At 32.5% G+C, this 20,477-nt stretch overlaps 2 protein-coding genes across 5 annotated transcripts; one reads left to right on the forward strand and one right to left on the reverse strand.

Moving 5' to 3' along the window:
- Positions 1-1,701: 1,701 nt before the first annotated feature.
- LOC107898872 (E3 ubiquitin-protein ligase RING1-like) lies at positions 1,702-5,269 on the forward strand. Of its 4 annotated transcripts, XR_005911933.1 has the most exons (4): positions 1,702-2,790; positions 4,131-4,341; positions 4,417-4,470; positions 5,009-5,202. XR_005911933.1 is itself a non-coding variant. In NM_001425982.1 (2 exons), exon 1 carries the CDS (start codon positions 1,769-1,771, stop codon positions 2,783-2,785), a length of 1,017 nt encoding a protein of 338 aa, NP_001412911.1. In that variant the 5' UTR covers positions 1,742-1,768; the 3' UTR covers positions 2,786-2,790; positions 5,009-5,269. The 4 variants fall into 4 exon arrangements, 1 of the variants encoding a protein (NP_001412911.1); XR_001684508.2 differs by lacking the exon at positions 4,417-4,470 and having other exon boundaries at positions 4,131-4,257; XR_005911934.1 differs by lacking the exon at positions 4,131-4,341.
- An 11,375-nt stretch (positions 5,270-16,644) lies between these two features.
- On the reverse strand, positions 16,645-19,099 carry LOC107898077 (uncharacterized). The gene is made up of 4 exons (XM_016823628.1): positions 18,890-19,099; positions 18,429-18,808; positions 17,737-18,271; positions 16,645-17,508 (listed from the first exon to the last, which is right to left on the reverse strand). Exons 1-4 carry the CDS (start codon positions 19,097-19,099, stop codon positions 16,645-16,647), a joined length of 1,989 nt encoding a protein of 662 aa, XP_016679117.1.
- Positions 19,100-20,477: the final 1,378 nt, after the last annotated feature.

The following is a 20,477-nucleotide window of genomic DNA, read 5'->3' on the forward strand; positions in this document are numbered from 1 at the left end:
TTTTTAGATTATTCTTTTATATAAAACAAATTTTAAAAATATAATACATCCAATACACTAAAAATATTAAAATAAATATTTTTCAATAAACTGAAAATACATTAAAAAATCTTTATACTTAAAAAAAATATTAAGATAGTTACAATTCAACAAACAAATGCCTCTCAAATAGTAACAAAATTAACAATAAAACATGAGTTATATAATATCCAAACAATAATAAGAAAATATAGCAATATAACAACAAAATAATAGGAAAACAACAACAAAACAATAGATTCGGGTCAGATCAAGCCTAAACAAAAAAAAATTACCTGAAACTCGACTCGTTTAAAAAATATGCATTATTTTTTGTCTAAGTCAATTTTTTAAATCTACATTTCTGGCCAACCATTTCACCATTCGAGCGGTTTGGACTTCGGTAAGTGACCCGATCTTTAATCGGGTCTAGTGGAGATCTTAGAGTTGGGTAGGAGGAAATGAGTCAAGATATTGCTACAAAGAGATTCTAGAAAAGGTAGAGAAGGAAAACATTTGATGGGCTATGCCGAAGGAAATTGAACTTATGAAATATTAGTTAAGTTGTTTGAGAGGAGGTGACGGAATGAAGCTAATCGAGGCACCACTACAAGAATAAGAAAGAAGGACCGAGGGGATTGAGGAAGGTGGGACTTCCTCAAAGGAAAGATTTATGCTGAAATTTGATTGATTCATTCAGGGGTAGGAGCAAGACCTTGAATGAAGCAATAATCATGTAGCCTGTTTGTTTGATGGGTTGATGCTGATTAGAGTTAGTGGTCAGTCGATCCAAGATTTAAAGTTCAACAACGATAGCTACTTATATTGCTTAAAGGTTGTCTTCGGTTAAGGTTCTTGTAACTTCCCCTATGCGGTGTTCATGCTTAATTTCTTTGTCGTTTTTAAGGTCAACTTATTTGTTTTTTTTGGAGCATGTATTTGCAATGGTTAAATGGGTGGTTTCATTAGTCTAGCAAGCAAGACCTAACATTGTCGACCCACCTAACGATTTTAGGTGGTTGAGCCTGGCATGGGCATGACCTTAAGCTAGTTTCTCTAGTTATTAACTACCTTTAGAAGATTAATTGATTACATTTGTTCTTTGGGAATAGTTACGCTTATGTGGTTGTTTTTTTACAACTCAGGCGTAGGAGTAAATCACTTCCACTACTTGCACCACTAGCAAGCGATTTTTAACCTATTAGATTTAAGTTATCTATATAATAATTATATTTTCATATTTTCTTGGTGCAATTTTTATATCGTTGATCAGAGTAAAATATTTCTAGCACACACACCACTAACAAGTAATTTCTAGATTCCATCTCAGGCAATGATTATGGAGCTTACAACTTTAACCAATTGGTTAAACGTCGAGTCTTGATTCTTTGAGACAATATTTGAATAAATTATAATCTGTTCATGAGCTTTAAATTAAAAGATAATAGATATTTATAAATTTATATATTTTTATGTTACTATAAGTAATAATGTGAATTAAGGTAAAATTGAATTAAAATAACTTGGGGGTGGGCACAATTTAAAATTTGTTGGCTAAGAATTTAGATTGTGGTAGTGAATAGTGACCATCAAATACCCTCTAATTATTTAAAAAGTAATTAATTAAACTTGGTATAGCTTCTAGAAGCCTCTAAAAAGAGAAAATTGATCTCCCTAAAAGACCCCCTTCAATACACATTTCATTTTCCTCTCTGGCTCTTCCGTCCAAAACAATCCTAAAAGGTGAAACATGTCGTCCGACGGGAACGTCACCGGCGGCGGCGGCGCTAACACCGTCGGCGTAACCAATAAGCCTTTCTTTTGCTACCAATGCAACCGTACCGTTAACGTAACGATATCCCCTCCCTCTTCTGATCCGACTTGTCCCATTTGCAACGAGGGTTTCCTCGAAGAATACGACAACCCAAACCCTAATCAAGGTTCCGGTTTCCTAAACCCGAATCCGAACTCAATCCCGTTCCATGACCCTTTCTTGACGTTATCGGATCCGTTCGCTTCCCTCCTTCCGCTCCTTTTTCCGTCCTCTTCATCCACAACTACCTCATCCTCTGCTTCTATTGACCCTAATAACCCTAGCCTATCTGGGCCGACCCGCTCAGGTCGAGGCGACCCGTTCGCTTTCGATCCGTTTACCTTCATCCAGAATCATCTCAACGATCTGCGTTCAAGCGGGGCGCAGATCGAGTTCGTGATCCAGAACAATCCGTCCGACCAGGGCTTTCGGCTTCCGGCGAACATCGGGGATTATTTCATCGGACCGGGCCTTGAGCAATTGATCCAGCAGCTGGCCGAAAACGACCCTAACCGGTATGGGACCCCACCCGCATCTAAATCAGCCATTGAAGCGCTGCCTTCGGTGAATATAACGAAGAATAACTTGAATTCGGAGTTCAACCAGTGTGCAGTTTGCATGGACGATTTCGAGGAAGGAACTGAAGCCAAGCAGATGCCCTGTAAGCATCTTTATCATAAGGATTGCTTATTGCCGTGGCTGGAATTGCATAATTCGTGCCCCGTGTGTCGTCACGAGCTGCCTACTGATGATCCTGATTATGAGAGGAGGGTTCGCGGGGCACAAGGGACCAGTGGTGGTAATGACGGTGATAATAGTGGGCAGAGGTCTGATGGGGATAATCGGACTGTCGAGAGGAGTTTTAGGATATCGCTGCCTTGGCCGTTTCAGGCTCGGGGACCTGGTCCTGCACCAGGTGATAATGCAGAGACCAGGCAAGAAGATTTGGATTGAGAATTGTAAGTATCTTTATTCTGTTTTAACAATTGTATGCATTATGATACCCTTTTTTCTAGTGCTATCTTGATAATTTTGGTGTTTCTGAAAGTTGGGATTTTAGTTCAATTTATTGTGAATCAAATTTAGTGTTGAATGATGATCAAATGAATTTACCAGCTAATATAGTGAAGCTTTTCATCCGAGTTTTGGGTATTCCAAGGTCATGAGGAATCTGGAGAAGAAAATGAGACTGCCTGCTAAGCATGACAAATTATCGAATTTTCATGCATGTTATGAAGTTCTTTTATTGCCTTAGGATCTTGCAGCATTTGATCAACAAATGAAACATGCAATTGTGTGAATTTTATAGGAAGTAATTAGTCAAAGACGAATAGATGCATTCTTTTCTTGGAAGTCACTGACTGTCAAATGTAATGTCTGAAAGGCTGTTTTAGATTATTTCCTTGAATTCATTGACACCATGATGCCTTACAATTTCAAAACCATCTTTCGTCTTTCTTTATAAAAATATTTGTAAAATGACACTAGTAGAGTCACTGAGCAAGAACTACAATTTGAGTTTGTTAGCACTTCATTTTGTGTGCTCACTGTTCATTCAACTTGGTAATTATCTATAAAGAGTGTAGTTGATAAATATGAAGGTGGAGATAAATAATACATTTTTGAGGTTATACGTGTTTAATCCTATCTTAACCTTTCGAGGGAAAGGAGAAGTCTGAACTTGATTAAGTATCAAAAACTTTCTTGTCTTGTGCTTTCAAAACCCATAGTGTAGCTTAGCTTTTGATATGAGAAGTTAAAAAGTACAATGATAATGTAGGGAATTTTACTGTTTTATTCTGGAATATTGGCATCCGATTGAGGTGTTGTTCCACAAAAGAGTGGCAGTTGGGTTGTCTTTTTATTTAGGTAATAAGGTGAAGGAGAACATAAGTTGTGGAGAAAAGTAGTAGTTGTGAGGGTGTCAAGGTGAGGAATTAAAATATAGAATCATAATTTCATTATATACTTGCTGTTTATGAACTTGTGGCACTGACATTGTAACCCATGGAATTAACTCCTGCCAAGTTCTCAAACTTGTGTATAGATTGTCTTGCATGTTATTTTATTGTTAAGCTTTCTGAAGATACTTGTGGTCTTAGCACTGAGGCGTTAAACCTTTTCTATTTTCTTTAGACTGCTTTTTTTTTTTTTGAGAGAAATCTTGCTGAAATCTAGTGAACATCTTAATACTGAGAGTGGCTAGTAGCTTTTGATTCTTCTCTTTTAATGCTGCATGTGCCTTCTCTTGCATTCATACTGACCAATGTCAAATGTCAATCTGATTTTTTTTAATAAGGGGTAGGGCTGTCCCCGGATTGAACCCGGGATGGGTGTCAATTGAAGACTTGAGCGCAAGTTCTTCCCCACTCCAACTGTGGTTCAATCAACCAATCTGAATAAATTTTGATGCTGTTGAAATAGTGGTATTATATTATCTGGGAACTTAAATTCAATATGCTCAGTTGAGTTGATGATATGCTGATAATCCATGTTTGCTTAATAACCTTGTAAGGAGTTTGAACTTATTGTTAATCCCCTCTTTACCTTTCTAAAAGAGAATTAATTGTTAGCTAAAATGTTAGGGTGCAGCGGAACTGGGATAAGGTTTAGGTTCAATTTATGCCTACTTGAAGAAGGTGCATATCTTTCTCTCCAAAATAGGTTAAAATTTTATTTAGGGGGTTTTCTATAAAGACTGATCTCTGCAATCATACCATCTTGCTGCCGTCTCCAGCTATTCTGGTTTTCGTTTGTGTCTAGTAAAGTGAGTCGCGTATTTAGCAAATTTGGTTTATAAAATCAATTATATTCTGCCAAAAAGGCATTTTGTTAATCATCAAGGTCTCCATAATTGTGCATACTTTGGTTGCTCATGAATTAGGACTGTGCTTGATGGAAAAGTGTGAAAAAAAATATAGTTCTGTTATTTAACCATTGGAGTTGTATATTTGTAGTTATATAAATTGCCATATATTGATCATCAACTGTATTGTGATACTCATATCAGAGCTAACTTCTTATGGTGGTACATGTTTTTGCATAGTGCAGTTACACTTTCACTCATATTCAAAATGCAGGTTTATTATCTTGCCTGCATTTACATGGTCTGTTTGAATGCAATTTTCTCGTCATAATTGTATAACGGCATTCTAACTTAGATTTGATTTTTGGCAGCTCAAAATGTAACAACAAAGTGCCCACATTTGTTTCATTTGACATGGTGCTAAAACATCTACTCACAGAATTTGGGTATGAGAGTTGTGTGTAAACATGGAGAATTGAGATTAGTGTTTTGCTATTGGGTATCATATGTACATCTGAAAATTTTACAGCTTTGTTTGTCAACGACAACCGCATTTACTCTTTCATACATTGTTGTATAGATTCTTTGATCCCTGCTTAATTTTCTCCCCCCTTATATCTTCGAACTATTGCTATATGAAACTAGTCACAGCTCCGAAGAGTTCTTCATCTGTTGCAAGGCATAACTGAACCACCATCAGAGAAGTAAATCTAGAAAGGTAAATATTTTAAAGCACATTTCCATGTTTTCAATTACCCGAGGAAGGTGAGGTTTATTATCACTTTCTCTATTCTAACGAGTCTTGACCCTGCACGCTCTCAGTTGCTGAGAGCTAAATAGTTTGTTTCTAGTTCTGGGCAAGGATATAGTACCGGATAGTTTGTCCATGGTGTTTGGTTTGGTTTCGGTTTATATTGAATTCTGGGTAAATACAGTTCACCCTTATGAATATGTCAATCATTTCACTTGTCTAGTGACCAAACTTAGGTGGATTCGAGTTGGTTGGTTTTAGTTAGGGTTCGATCCTTGTATTTGTAGCTCATATTCCCTTCACTTTTGTAGTATAGTTGCATGTATAGAAAATATAATATGAATATGATAGGAGATCTATAAGGGCAAACATGAAATGGAAAAAATAAAGGCATGTAGTTAGGTAAAAGGATTTAGGGCTAGGGTTGAAGTAAACAGGTGATGTGGCAAGTGCCAACACTTCATTGGTCCATAATAATTATAATAGTACCTAATTGAATCTCATTATCTTGAAGAAGAGAAAAAAAAAGAAGGAAAAGGAGGTCCTTTTCATTAATACCTCCAAAAAAACAAGTGGACACGGGATCTGTTTGTTTCACATGTTCATGATTTTGTGGCTTCAATTGTGTTTCCCATTCTCATCAACTTATAGATATACACCTGCATATAAGTAATAGAAGAATTAGGGCCCATTTGATTAGTTGAAAATATTTTCAGTTAAATACGTTTACAATTTAGAATAAAAATTATCTGATAGAATTATTTGATAGAAAATAGTGTTAAAAAATAATGAGATTAGAGTTAATCACTTCATAAAATATGTTTTCAATTTACTTTATTTATTTATCTATTTTAAATATTATTCTTGAAATGATTTATGTTCATTAATTTATCTACTTCTCATTCACTTTTTTGTTAATTTGTTTTATGAAAAGATCAGCAAATATTTCATATGTATTCAAAGTTACTTATAATTTAACCCTTGAAGTGTTTACAGGATAAAAATATAAAATGAAAAAAAAATAAGATATTTATATGCAGTATATAATTATCATATCAAACAAGGGGAATTTAGGTGTGTTTAAATAGATAAAGATCAAAGTTCTATGCATATATATGACTCATATATTGGCTATTGTATAAATTACAAATTTTGTATTAAATTATATATTGAATCCAAATTTATGTATAACATTAATATTTATTTAAAATAAAATTTATTTTTTACACTAATTTAAATTCGTGTAATTTAAATGTTAGACAAAAACTTCAACCATTATTCTAAATAAATTATGACAATCATTATTACCATTTGTTATTAATTAATCAAACCAAAAACGACATTTTGACCTTGGCATAACTACTATATTTTAGTACCATTAACTTCATTATTACATTGTTTAAAAAATAATTATTTTTAAATATAGCATTTTTAATAATTTTTATATGAATAATTATTTTTTAATTTTTTGGTAGATAAAGAAGCTAAATACAGTTAGCCATAACATGAATTATATTTAATTCCAACACTATCTTGTAAAATCTCCATCTCGATCATCTTGAGGGGAACATCTTAAATTCTTAAATCTTAAACTAAGAGGAACATTTTTTTCTTAATGTTGACGAGTGTAAAAGTTGGTGTAGTGGCATTTTTGTTGTTTTTCCTTTAGGTGTGTTTTTTATTTGGATTTTTTGTGGTTTCTAAATGTTGTAACCTTATTTGGGGGTTGATATTTTATCAACAAAAATTTAGCCTTGACAAAAGATTATATATTTTACCATTTGGCATTACTCAATGGCAATGTGTATCATTATACATTCTCTCTCATCTCACTAAAACAAATTTATTCTTCTCATACTCAAATTTATTTATTCTCTTCTCTTATTTTTTCTTCTTCCTCTCTTTGTTAATGGATGTAAGATGATGAAAGAAAAGAAAAATTGAGTAATGAGGTTTTTGCCAAACCTTTAGCCGTCTCCATCACTCAATCTCCAACACCGCCAATCCTACCACCAAGAAATAGTTTTAACTTTACGATTAAAATCATCCAAAATTTCTTCTTAATTCATTTTTATAGCAAAGACAATTTTTAATTATATGTTTCTAATTTGTCTTTAGGTTTGACATCGTTTCTAGATAATTTCATGCTAACAAATCACAATGGAGCAAGTAAATATCTCTTATTTTTACATGGAATGGAAAAAAAATTGAATTAACTTTCTTATTTCCGAAATTTTCATTGAATAATGAAAAATTATTCTTAAAATTTTATTTGCATGCAACTAAGTGATGAGGAGAAAAATGTTTTTGATGATGACAAAAATGAAGTGAAAAAAAAAGCATACTAATTTTCTTCCTTTTACAATTTTCTAGTATTTTTCTCTAAGCACTATAATATAATTTTTTAAAAAAAAATTCTATCTAATTTTGAAAAATGATGATCCCGAAAATAATTTATATAACTTATCATGTGTTGGTTTATTATTTACAGTACATTAAAATAGTATTTATCTTTCATACCGAACTTTCGGTTCAATTACAATATGATCGAAATTGTAGATTCAAATCTTTTTCCCCAATCAATGCATATTTATGTATGCATATATATATAAACTTTTTAAATTAGGGAAGAATTTATTAAGATGGGAGAAAGTAGCGAATAATTTATTAAGGCTAGTGGTATGAACAATTTAATTGGTTGCAAATATTAATTAAGGATTTTTGAGGACATCTTCAGGTGATGAATTGAAGAATACGTGCAATGTTGAAGAGACAGATATTGTGTTTTTTGTTTTTGAAGAAATACATACCTCTTTTGTTGAATAAGGAAACTTGATTATTATGTCTTTCAAATTCGATGGTGCTTGAGCCTTGAGAGGGTTTGGGTAAAAATATAGGCCCGAAATATGGGCTTGGGTAAAATTTTAGGCCCGTTTAAAAAATGGGCCAGACCTCGGGCAAGATTTTTTTAGCCCGGGCCCGGCCCGAAAAATATTAAATATATATTTTTTATTTTTAAAATATAATAGTTTTTTATTTTAAGTTTATTTACTTTCATTTCCTTGACTAGTGTTACAAAATAATAATAATAAAACGTCAAGTTTATTTTACTAATCAAATGTTAGATTTTGTTACAACAATTAATACAATTAATACAATTAATAATTTGATAAATTTACTAATCAAATGTTAGATTTTATTACAACAATTAATACAATTAACAATTAATAATTTGATAATTTTACTAACAATTAATTTTAATAACAATTAGTTTTAATTTTATTAAAAAAATAATTTTAATTAAAAACGGGCCGGGCTGGGCTCGGGCCCCATTTTTTTCTTCAGGCCGGGCCTGGGCAAAATCTCAGACCCATATTTCGGGCCGGGTCAGGCCCGGGCCTAGTAAACGGGCTGAAAATTTTTTGTGAGCCCAGCCCGACCCGGCCCATGGGCAGGTCTACATGTCACAAATAACAAATATTTTTAAGCCTGACAAGCTAGATTTTGGAATAAAATTAATAAAAAGAAATCAAACAACAAGGCATTAAGCACACATCCCAACACTTAACCACTAAACCAAATCAATATATATGTCACAAATAACACTCAAATAAGTTATAGCATTTGGGACGTTACAGTTTTCATGGTTTTTTAGTGTTAAAATCATGTTTTGGGGTGTTGGTTAGAGCTGCTCATGGGCCGGGCGGCCCGGCCCGGATATAATTATTATATATATTTTAAATTTAATATTACATTTACATAATTACATTTTACATTTCTCCCATTTCCCCTCCCCATTTCCCCAACCCCGTTAGACTCACTTCACTTCAGATACAATACAAATCCCTAACCCCTCCCGTCCTCCCTTTTTTTCCCCAAATCGAAAACCCACCTCTAGTCCTCCATCGATCCACCATCCCACCTCCGGTGTCCGGTCCTCCACCTCCACTCCAAGACAGTAGGTGGCGTTGTTGTTCTCTTCACTTCGACTCTTCTGCAACTTCCGACCCACACCCTTCAAATCAACAAGTTCAAGGTAACATGCTTCGATTCTTCTTCAATCTTCACTTTAGTTTTCATTTCAATTGAAATTTTGGAGCTTTACATTTTAATCATGTACTTAAGAGAAGGCTGCTCTTTATTGCTGAGTTTAGTAACTGACGGTGACATGCTTCGATTTTCTGCTTTTCTATTCTTTTCTTGTTTATGCCATTATTAACTTACTACCATTGAATATTGATGCCTTGTTTTCACTTTAGTAGTAGACGTGGAGTTCAAATCAGTGATTCTGTACATGTTCTTTTTATTGAGATCTCAACACATGTCTCAGTTCCTTTGAGCTGTCAAAAAATTACAAAATATGTGGCTCAAACCAACACTTCCAAAAAAGAAAGAGACACTGTTTTAAATTCTCTTCTTGTATGAAAACAGACCAAACAAGTTTTAATGAACATAAGAGAAATAGGACTTTGATAATGAAATGATTTTGATAGGTCTAAGAACATGTTCAGTAGTGGTCCAAAAAAACAAACAACCAACCCTCTTTGCTCATTCCATTATTACTTCACTTATATTCCATAAACCGATTTTCAATTTCTCCATTTTTCTTACTTAGCAGTTAGCTCTACAAATGACCTAATTTAGATCGATTTTCAATTTCTCAATTTAGAATTCATTAGATATAAGTTATACATACGCTGTAGAAGTGGATGTTCATACACTCTCATCTCTTATTTTGTTTTTTTTTTCTTCTCCTCTTTCCCTTGTCATTCATCAATTTGTTTCTAGTAAATGATTGTTAAATTTAAATATTAGTAGACTCATATTTTTGTCTTTTTAAGTCATCGATTCTGAAAATAAAATCAGACTCTTAATTATTAAATTTAAATATTAGTTGACTTAAATTTTGATCTTTGAAAGCTATGTTATTTTTGTCTTTTTTGTTGGTTTAATTTTAGATTTATGTTATTTCAAATTTGAATAAATTTTAGGATTAGATTTGAGTTTAGATCAATTTGGGTTCTAAGTAATTTTGTATTCAAGGGATAAAGAGATAAAAAATTAAATAGAGACTCAAAATGACTTTTTTTATAAAGTTAAAAGGGCTAAATAAGTGATTATCCTTAAAAATAAATAAATGCATCTAACAAAGGGGAAATCATTTCCCAGGTTAGCATGTTTCTCTGTTTTGGTTGATCAATAACAGGAAGAAAGCAGTGTGTTTTTTTATGTGCCATGCTTAGTCGAGTATTGTATTCACCTATCACTTATCTAGAAATCAAACTCCAGTTTATATCTTCTAGGGGCGTAGATGCTGACAACTCTTTGCTCATTCCATTATTACTTCACTTCTTGCAGTAGTAACATTTCCCATTGTATTTTGTACATGTTATTCATAATTTTAATCTCATCTTTTTTGTTTTTGCTTTGTTTTATTGCAGAAACAAGCTACTGAGGCAGAAAAACAGCAGGCCCAGTCAGGTTGCTATCACTTAGAGGTTGCTATCACATCCTTTCCTTCGAAACAATCAAACTCAGATCTTTTCGTAAATGATGTGTGTTTTTTTAGTATTACTTAAAGACGTGTGACAAGTTTGATCTTGTATCACAAGGCTAGCGTAGTTAAATAACTAGTTTATTATCTCGTATATGAGTTCGTTATTATACTATTATGTAATATGTATTTATTTTTATATGAAAATGGTCGAATATCATTTTATTCCTCTATTATGCTTACAAGTTACAACTAAACTTTAATCTTTATATCCTTTTACCAAAATGATTAAATTTTAGTTTCTATACTTTATTTTTTAACATAAATTGGAGCTTATATTTTTATAATGTTATTAACTAAATAATTAATATTGTTAATTTTTTGATTAAAACAATAATTTTGAATATAATATACTGTTTTAATATACTGATTACTGTTATAAAATTTGTAATATATTGTTTTAACTTTTAACTTTTAATATACTATTATAAATATACTTTTTTAATATATTATTTTAATATATTGTTATAAATATATTGTTTTAATATAATGTTTTAACTTTTAATATACTGTTATGAATATACATTTAATTTGTAACACATTAAATGTTGATGTCCTAATGTATTTAAATCTAAAATAATTACTTACCGTTTTTAATAAAATACTAGAAAACTATGTCTTTAATTGCCCAAAATGAAATTTAAAATCCAATATTTTTATGATTAGATGTCGTAAATCGTAATTTACCCACAAATGTAGTGCCATTTTGAAGGTGCATGGCATTGATTAAATTTAAGATTATTTAATTTTAATACATGTAGATATATATAACTATATATTCAATAACCGAGTTATAAATAAGATTATTTTTGGATTGCAGGACTTGAATTTTTATGACTATGGCTAGTTCAAACACTCCTATACCTGTGGATGATGGGTTTTATGAGTATGAAAGTTCTCTCAAACGTCAAAGTCTACCACTTCAAAGGTGTGGGATGAAATGACAAAGCTTGAATGCGAGAACAAAAATGAATTGAAGGTACAATGTAATCACTGTAAGACTATCTTCTCTGCTAAATCTTCTAGTGAAACCTCTCATTTAAGACATCATCTAAATAGTTGTTTGAAAAAAGTTAATAAGGACATCACTCAATACACCATAGCCACTCAGCCATCACCCGAAGGTGTTCCATCTATAAAAAACTACAAGTTTAATGCTGATGAATGTCGTAAAGCTATTTCTACTTTTCTTGTGTGTGACAAGCATTCGTTTAGGATAGTTGAAGAACCGGGCTTTAGATACAGGATGAGAATTGCTAATCTTAATTTTAAGAATATAAGTAGACATACAGCTGTTAGGGATGTCTTAATGTACTATGCAAAAGTGAGAGATCGTGTTAAAGAAGAGTTGGCTAAAGCACCTGGTTTAATTTGTCTAACTTCCGATAATTGGAACTCAGAGCATACTAATGATGAATATATTTGCATTACTGCTCATTGGGCTGACAAAAATTGGAAGCTACAAAAGAGAATCATAAGGTTTAGAGCTTTATTTCCTCCGTATGATGGTTTGAACATAGCAGATGAACTTGTTTTATGTTTATCTCAATGGGGTATAGATAAGAAAATTTTTAGCATCACTTTGGATAATGCTTCTTATAATGATGTTATGGTTTCTTGTCTTAAAAATCGTTTTCGTGCAAACCGAGCTATTTTGTGTGATGGTGCTTTTTTTCAAGTTAGATGTTGTGCACATATATTGAATCTTATAGTTAAAGTTGGTTTGGAACTTGCTGATGATGTTGTTGGTAAGATTCGAAACGGAATTAGGTACATAAAAAAGTCAGGAATTCGTAGGAAAAGATTTTATGATGTGGCCGACAAAAGTTTTCATTTGAATGTGACCAAAAAGTTGCGTCAAGATGTGTGTGTGAGATGAAATTCTACTTATTTGATGCTTGAATCTTCTCTTTGCTATAAAGATGTGCTAGATTATTGGGGCCAACGGGATAAAGATTATCAAATGTTTGCACTTTCTAACGAGGAGTGGAGAAATGTTGCTATTCTTTGCAAATTTTTGAAAGTCTTTTATGATGTGACTTGTATTTTTTCTGGTTCTAATTATCCAACGGCCAATCTTTATTTTAGAGGGGTTTGGAAGGTTCACAAGGTCTTTCTTGATACAGTTAAAGGTCCGCATTCATTTTTAACTCCAATGGTTAAGCAAATGCAAGAGAAATTTAATAAGTATTGGGCTGAGTATTCGTTGATATTGTCATGTGCTGCAATTTTAGATCCTCGTTACAAGTTGAATTATGTGCAGTATTGCTTTAATACAATCTATGGTATTCATGCTTCAGATTTTGTTGAGACCATTCTTTGCAATCTTAGACTCTTGTTTGATGAGTATGTTAAGAAATCCAAATCCACGTCTTCCTCTTTGGCTGGGGGTTCTAATGTTTCGGATAAAAATCCTGTTAATTCTGGTTTGGATGAACACAATGATAATAGTGCTGATTTTGTGGGATATTTTGATGAGAGTGATGATTATAAACGATATTTAAATGAATCTAGCACTAGGAGTGAGAAGTCACAGTTAGACATTTATTTGGAAGAACCAGAGCTTGAGTTGAATAGTCAAATAGATGTTTTAGATTATTGGAGCAAAAGTTCAGTTTGATACAATGAGCTTTCATTATTGGCTCGTGATCTTTTGGCAATTCCAATATCGACTGTAGCTTCTGAATCGGCTTTTAGCATGGGTAAGAAAGTTATCACACATTTGAGGAGTTCACTTAAGCCAAAAATGGTTCAAGCCGTTGTTTGCTTGGATGATTGGATGCGAGCTAAGGGATTTTCAGCAGGTAATTATTATTCTCGTATTATTGTTCGAATTTTTTCTTATTTTTTCATCAATTTTATTATCTAATTATTTATTCTTATTTCATGTTAGAAATTGGTTGCAAAAAGAACGATGACGACGATGACGATGATGATGTTTCTTCGGTAGCTTTTTAAGATACTTTCTTTCTAAATGTTTAAAATTTAATTTAGCTTACAATTTATATTTTGTTATGAAATTAAATATGTTGATGGATTAATGTATGAATATTTTGGTTTGTTGCTTAATTTTCCAAAGTCATTTTGGTATATGTACTTGTGGGGTTTAACTTATGTTTTCTTATGTTTTCTTATCTCAAAGATAGTTTGAAGCAAAATTACAGATTGGGATTTTCAGTGAAGCAAAATTATAGATTGGGATTTTCAATGCTTGATTTTGTTGTGATTATTATGGTTAACAACAATCATATGGCTAAATCATTATATTATAATATACATCTCAGCAATGGCAGACTTTATTTGCTATTCTCTCATTTGATGAAAAGCAATGACAGACCTTACTACGTATCACTGTATTAAACTAGCTTTAATTAAAAAATAATGAAATAATTAAGACAAAATATAGCCAAGAACAAACAGATTTAGTATAAAATTGTGAGGCCATAAATTACCTTTGGGAAATGCAAATTTGGGGGCGAATCAGCTTTTTGCAATTGTAATGGAGTCTTCTTCATCTTCAAAATTAGGTTTAGGAAACCAATCAAGTTTGCAACAAGTGTTTATGGCTGTTTGCTTCCTTTTATATTTATAAATATAGTCCCTAGCTACCATTTATGGTTATTATGGTAATCCACTGCGAAACATTACGAAATTAGCTGAAAAATATATATTTTCTAAATAATTGGATTTTAATTAGTTAAAATTTTATTATCTGGATTTTGTATTTGGTAATTAATTTTATTTGATACTCAAAATAAGTAATTTTTGACTACTTTTGTCTTACTTATTAAATTGAGTATGATTATGAAATATAATTTGATATTTGATATAATTTTAATAACATTAATTAGTAAAAAAAATGGGTCGGGCCTGGCCCGGGCCTCATATTTTCTCCACGGGCCGGGTCTGGGCAAAATTTTAGGCCCATATTTCAGGCTGGGCCGGGCCCGGGCCTAGCAATCAGGCTGAAATTTTTTTCCGGGCCTGGCCCGAAGCACCTCTAGTGTTGATATTTTAATTAAAATTTTTAACCTTAACAAAAAATATTTATGTTTTTTGATAGCCGACATTATTTAGAGCTAGTATGCACCTTTATTCTCTTTCTTTTCGTTCAAAGAATCTTATTTCTTCTCCCATTCAAACTTATTTCTTCACTTCTCTCATTTCTTCTTCTTCTTCCTCTTTTTGTTAGTCGATGTTAAGATGGTGAAAGAAAAAGAAAAAAGTGAGTAATTAGGCTGTTGCCAAACCTTCAGTTGTCTCCATCACTCAACCTCCAACACTGGTAAGCCTACCATATGAAGAACTAGATTTAAATTTATGAGTAAAATCATCCAAAGTTCTTTCTTAATTCCTTCTTTTAATAAAGGTTGTTTGTAACTGGATGTTTCTAATCCGCGTCTTTAGGTCGAACACTATTTCTAGACGATTTGGTGCTAATGAATCATATCGGAGTAAGTAAATCTCCCTTTTTTTCCATAGATTTTAAAAAATGGATTAACATGACAATCCCTTTAATTTTCTTTGAATAATGAAAATTTCTTCTTAAAATTTTGTTTGCATACAACGAAGTGATGAAGAGGAAGATGTTTATGATGATGATAATAATTAAGAGGTGAAAAAAAGAACTCATACTAATTTTCTTCCCTTTACATTTTCCTAGTATTTTTCTCTATGTACTATAATATTATTTACAAAAATTATATCCTATTTAATTCCGACAACAAATGATGATCTCAAGAAGAATTTTTGTAACTTATCACCTGTCGATTTGTTATTTGAAGTACATTAAATTATTATCTATTTTTAACTCCAAAAATTTGATTTAATAACTGTATGATTGAAAGGGTAGATTCAAATCTTTTCCCCAACCAATGTCTATTTATATATGTATATATAAACCCTTTATAAATTAGGAAAGAATTTATTAATAAGAGAGAAAGTTGTGAATAATTTTCCATGGTTTAATACTAGTGGAGTGAATAGCTTAATTGGTTGCAGATATTAATTTAGGATTTCTAGAGACATCTTCAGGCAATGCACCGAAGAATACAGGCAATGTTGAAGAGACAACGGTATTCATATAGCTATAATTTTTTACTCTTTCAATCTCACCAAACAGGTGTGTTGCATGCATAAGTAAGCTCTCCCCAAAATCTGCAAGTTGCTTACAAGTAAACAACAACAAAACAAGAGCTTTCAACTGATGGGAGTTATCAAAAGGAGAGAATTTGGTAGAATATAGACAAGAAACTATTGGCATTATTTATGTTGGTGTTTAGAGCTCGAACTTTGATGGTTGATCGAGAGATTTGAAGCAGAAAGAAGAGACGAGAAGTTTTAAGTAGAAAAATAATTGAAGACTGGAATATATTAATTGATTTGCACCTCAACGGTTTAAATACAGAAAATTCAAGACTAAAAATAGAAAAAAGAGGTTCTAAAAATCTGTTAAAAATATGGTAACAAGATACCAAACAAATAAAAAATCTAATCTCCTAAAGTCAAGGAGAATTATTCAAACTTAGTAACAGAAAAAATTAAATGACAGCAATCTTAAACACATGATCTTAACACTCCTCCTTGTTTAGATGCTGCAAACTCCAATTATCTTTCTGTTCAGAGGTCGATCAACCAACTCCCAAGTTTTGTTTTTCTCGATCATCGCAAGCTCATCCTTCATTGCAGCCATCCAATGTTGACTATTTTTTTGCATCATGATACCCTGCAGGCTCACAAATAGCCATGTTACATCTTTGGTAAATGTCGGAGAGCAGCCTTGTACCTCTGACAGGTGCGTCATCAGCCAAAACATCTTGCCCTTCATCTTCAAGCTCTTCTAACGTGCTGCCAATGGTAAAACAATTTGGTGCACTATAAGTTTGGTTCGTCTTGGTCGAGTCTTCCCAATTCCATTGCTCATTTTCAACAAAATAAACATCTCTGCTCACAATAACACGTCCAGTGTGTGGTTGAAAGACTCTGTAAGCTTTAGATACAGTGCTATACCCAACAAAAATGCTAGCTTCTGCCTTTTTGTCAAGCTTATCACGCTTGACCTGTGGAATGTAAGTGAAACACAAGCAGCCAAACACTCTAAGAAACTTTAAAGAAGGTTTGTAACCATACCAAGCTTCAAATGGCGTCTGATCCTTTACAGCTTTTGTTGAAATCCGATTTTGCAAGAACACAGCAGTGTTTGCAGCTTCTCCCCAAAAGCCTTTTGGAAGATTCTTCTCATGAAGCATACATCGAGTCATCTCCATTATGAATATATTCCTCCTTTCACTGACTCCATTTTGTTGTGGAGTGTATGGCGCCGTCCACTGATGTTCAATTCCAGCCTCTTCACAAAACCTATTAAAAGTTTCTGAAGTATACTCTTTGCCATTATCAGATCTTAAAATCTGAATCATGCATCCACTTTCATTCTCAATTCTAGCTTTGAATTTCCAAAACACACCAGCAACTTCTGATTTTTGCTTCAACAAAAAAATCCAACACATTCTTGTTAGATCATCAATAAAGGCTATGTAATAGAGGTTACCATTTAACGAAGGCATTCTCTGAGGACCACAAAGATCAGTATGAACAAGCTGTAACTTCTTCGAGGCTCTTCAGGCTTGTTTAGGAAAGGGTTGTCTATGTTGTTTCCCAAATTTGCAAGCTCGACAATAAGGTAGATCATCATCAATGTCTGTAAGTCCTTCCACTAGTTTCTTCGACTGCATTTGAAGCAATCCTCAATGGTGAAAGTGCCCAAGTCTCTTATGCCAAGTCTTAGTAGCACTAACTCTGGATTTAAAAGCCATTTGCTCCTTTTCCATTGGATTAAAAGTAAAACTTTTTCCCTTCATTTTGACATTGAACAAGTCTCTGCCATTAGCATCTCTGATCAAGCACTGCTTATTCTCAAATAGCACTTTATAGCCTTTATCTAGCAACTGACCAACACTTAAGAGATTTTGATCAATTTTAGGTACAAACAAAACATCTGAAACGAATTTTGTACCTTCATAGCTTGTAATAGCTACTGTGCCTTTTCCCTTGACTTCCAAGTACTCACCATTTCCAATCCTCATTCTTTTGACTTCAGTGTTTCTCAATTCCTCGAAGAGCTCCTTGTCATACGTCATGTGATTTGTGCACCCACTATCAATCAACCAGCTCTCACTTGATTCTTTGCCTGAGAAACAGGTAATCACGAACAATTGATCTTCTTCTTCTTGATCAACTACCTGTGCATCTACTTCTTGTACCTGGCCTTTGACCTTGCAAATCACTGCTTCATGTCCAAGTTGATTGCATTTGGAGCATTTGGCGTCAGGTCTTTTCCAACATTTGAATGGTGGATGACATTTCTTCTTACAATGGTGACAAGGTGGGTAGGATTTCTTGACACCTCCTCTTTTGCTCTTCTGATAATTGCCTGATGAATTTTCTCCACTCGTCGACTGGTTCTTAAAATTTTTCTTTTTTTTTATACTTGTTGTTGTCTTGATGCTTGACAGGTAAGGCCCCTTCTATCACTCCCTCTTGCCTCATGGATCTTCTTTGCTCTTGTGCTTGTAAAGCATTCAAGAGCTCTACGAGAGAGATCTTTGACAGGTCCTTGGTGTTCTCCAGAGTAGTACTGGTGGCTTCAAACTTCTCTAGAACAGTGACCAGCAGCTTTTCTACGATTCTAGAGTCGTTCAACTCAGAACCAAGCAATCTCACCTTGTTGGCAATGCTGAGAAGTCTGACAAAATATTCTTTCACTGACTCAGACTCCTTCATCTTCTGCAACTCAAAATCCCTGATTAGATTTAGGACTTTCATTCCACGAATCCTCTCATCTCCTTCATATTCAGCCTTGAGGTAATCCTAGATTTCCTTTGCTGATTTCAAAGACATTATTCGTGTGAAAATCATTTGAGACACAGCTGCAAATAAGCAAGCTTTTGCCTTTGATTTCCTTGTCTTCTTTTCCTTTTGTGCTTTAATCTGTGCCACAGTAGGATTTGTTGAAAGAGGTGGGACCTCGTAATCCTCTTCTATAGGTTCCCAAATATCCAAAGCCTTTAGGTAAGTCTCCATGTGAACTGCCCACATCTGATAATTGTCTCCATCGAAGACTGGTGGTCCAACAACTGAAAAACTGGACCCTCCTTCCATCTTAACATGCAAATAACCTCATAGATCCTGTAACAGCCCAATTTTCAGTAGTGTCAGAACAATGATTTGAGATCACTAAATTCGATGAAAAAGTTAGAAAATTTTATTAATTAATAATTATAAGTTAAGCGTGATTTTAGAAATATTTCTAAAATTAGTGAATTTTATAATTTAAAAGAAATTATTAGGTAAATTGGGTCGAAAACGAGGTATCGAGACCTTGATATTATAAACTGAGCCGTAAATATTTTTATAAATATTTACGGAGTGTCATTAGGATAGTATTAAAGTTTCGTTAAGAAATTTTAACATTTCGATGGTTAATTGATTAAAAAGGACAAAGTTTAAAAAGAAAATGTATTCTAGAGACTCCGTTTCGGTAAATCGGATTCATAGATATTTATATAAATATTTATGAAGTTAGTTGTGTAGTTAATTAGGTTTTAATTAAGTCAATTTGTCTAAATTGTGGTTAATTATGAAAAAGGATTAGATTGCAATAGAGATAAAATTTAATTATAGATTAAAGAAAAGTTAAAAGGACCAAATAGGTAATTATGTCTTTTCCTAAAGTTGAGGCGGTTTAACCTTAAAAATCTAAGATATTTTTAAATTTAAAAAATATATATTATATATATACGTAATTAATGATTATGTTTTTATATTATATTATTATTAATATATTATATTATATTATATATATAACAAAAGAGAATAGAAATGAAAAAGATAGAAACAGAATAGGCAAACGAAACAGAGAAGGAAAGAAGGAAAGGAAGAAAAGAGAGAAAGAAAAGGGGAAATTGAAGATTTGAGGTTCCAAAGTTCAATTGCTAATGTCGTGTAAGAGTCATTTTCCGAGAAAGGAAAGGAGAAGGTGGACAAGGAGTGATTCGAGAAAATTTCGGTTAGTATTACCATAATTCAAATTTAATTATTAATTATTATATTTTAATTAAAATGCATGCAGATAAGTAAAATTAGGTAAGCAATAGAAATGATAATAGTGATTTGGATTGAATGAAATTGAATTGAATGAAGAAAATACGTGAGTATTTGAAATGCATATTGATTGAAAAATAATTAGTGATTTGAATTTGATTGGAAAATGAATTAAGGGTCTATTTGATTGCCAGTAAAATATTTTCCGTAAAATGATTTCGGGAAAATATTTTACTTTTCTGTAAAATGATTTACTGGAAAATATTTTCTGGTGTTTGATTGAATCTGTGTAAAATATTTTCAGCTGTTTAGCAGATTTACTGGAAATATTTTTCAAAAAAATTGTTTTTACATATATTGATATATGTTAATAAATTTTTATATTTTAAATTATTTTTACATATATTGCAATGATTTATTTATAATAATACTCAAT

Source organism: Gossypium hirsutum, chromosome D04 (assembly GCF_007990345.1).
Source record: "Gossypium hirsutum isolate 1008001.06 chromosome D04, Gossypium_hirsutum_v2.1, whole genome shotgun sequence".
NCBI classification, from domain to species: domain Eukaryota; kingdom Viridiplantae; phylum Streptophyta; class Magnoliopsida; order Malvales; family Malvaceae; genus Gossypium; species Gossypium hirsutum.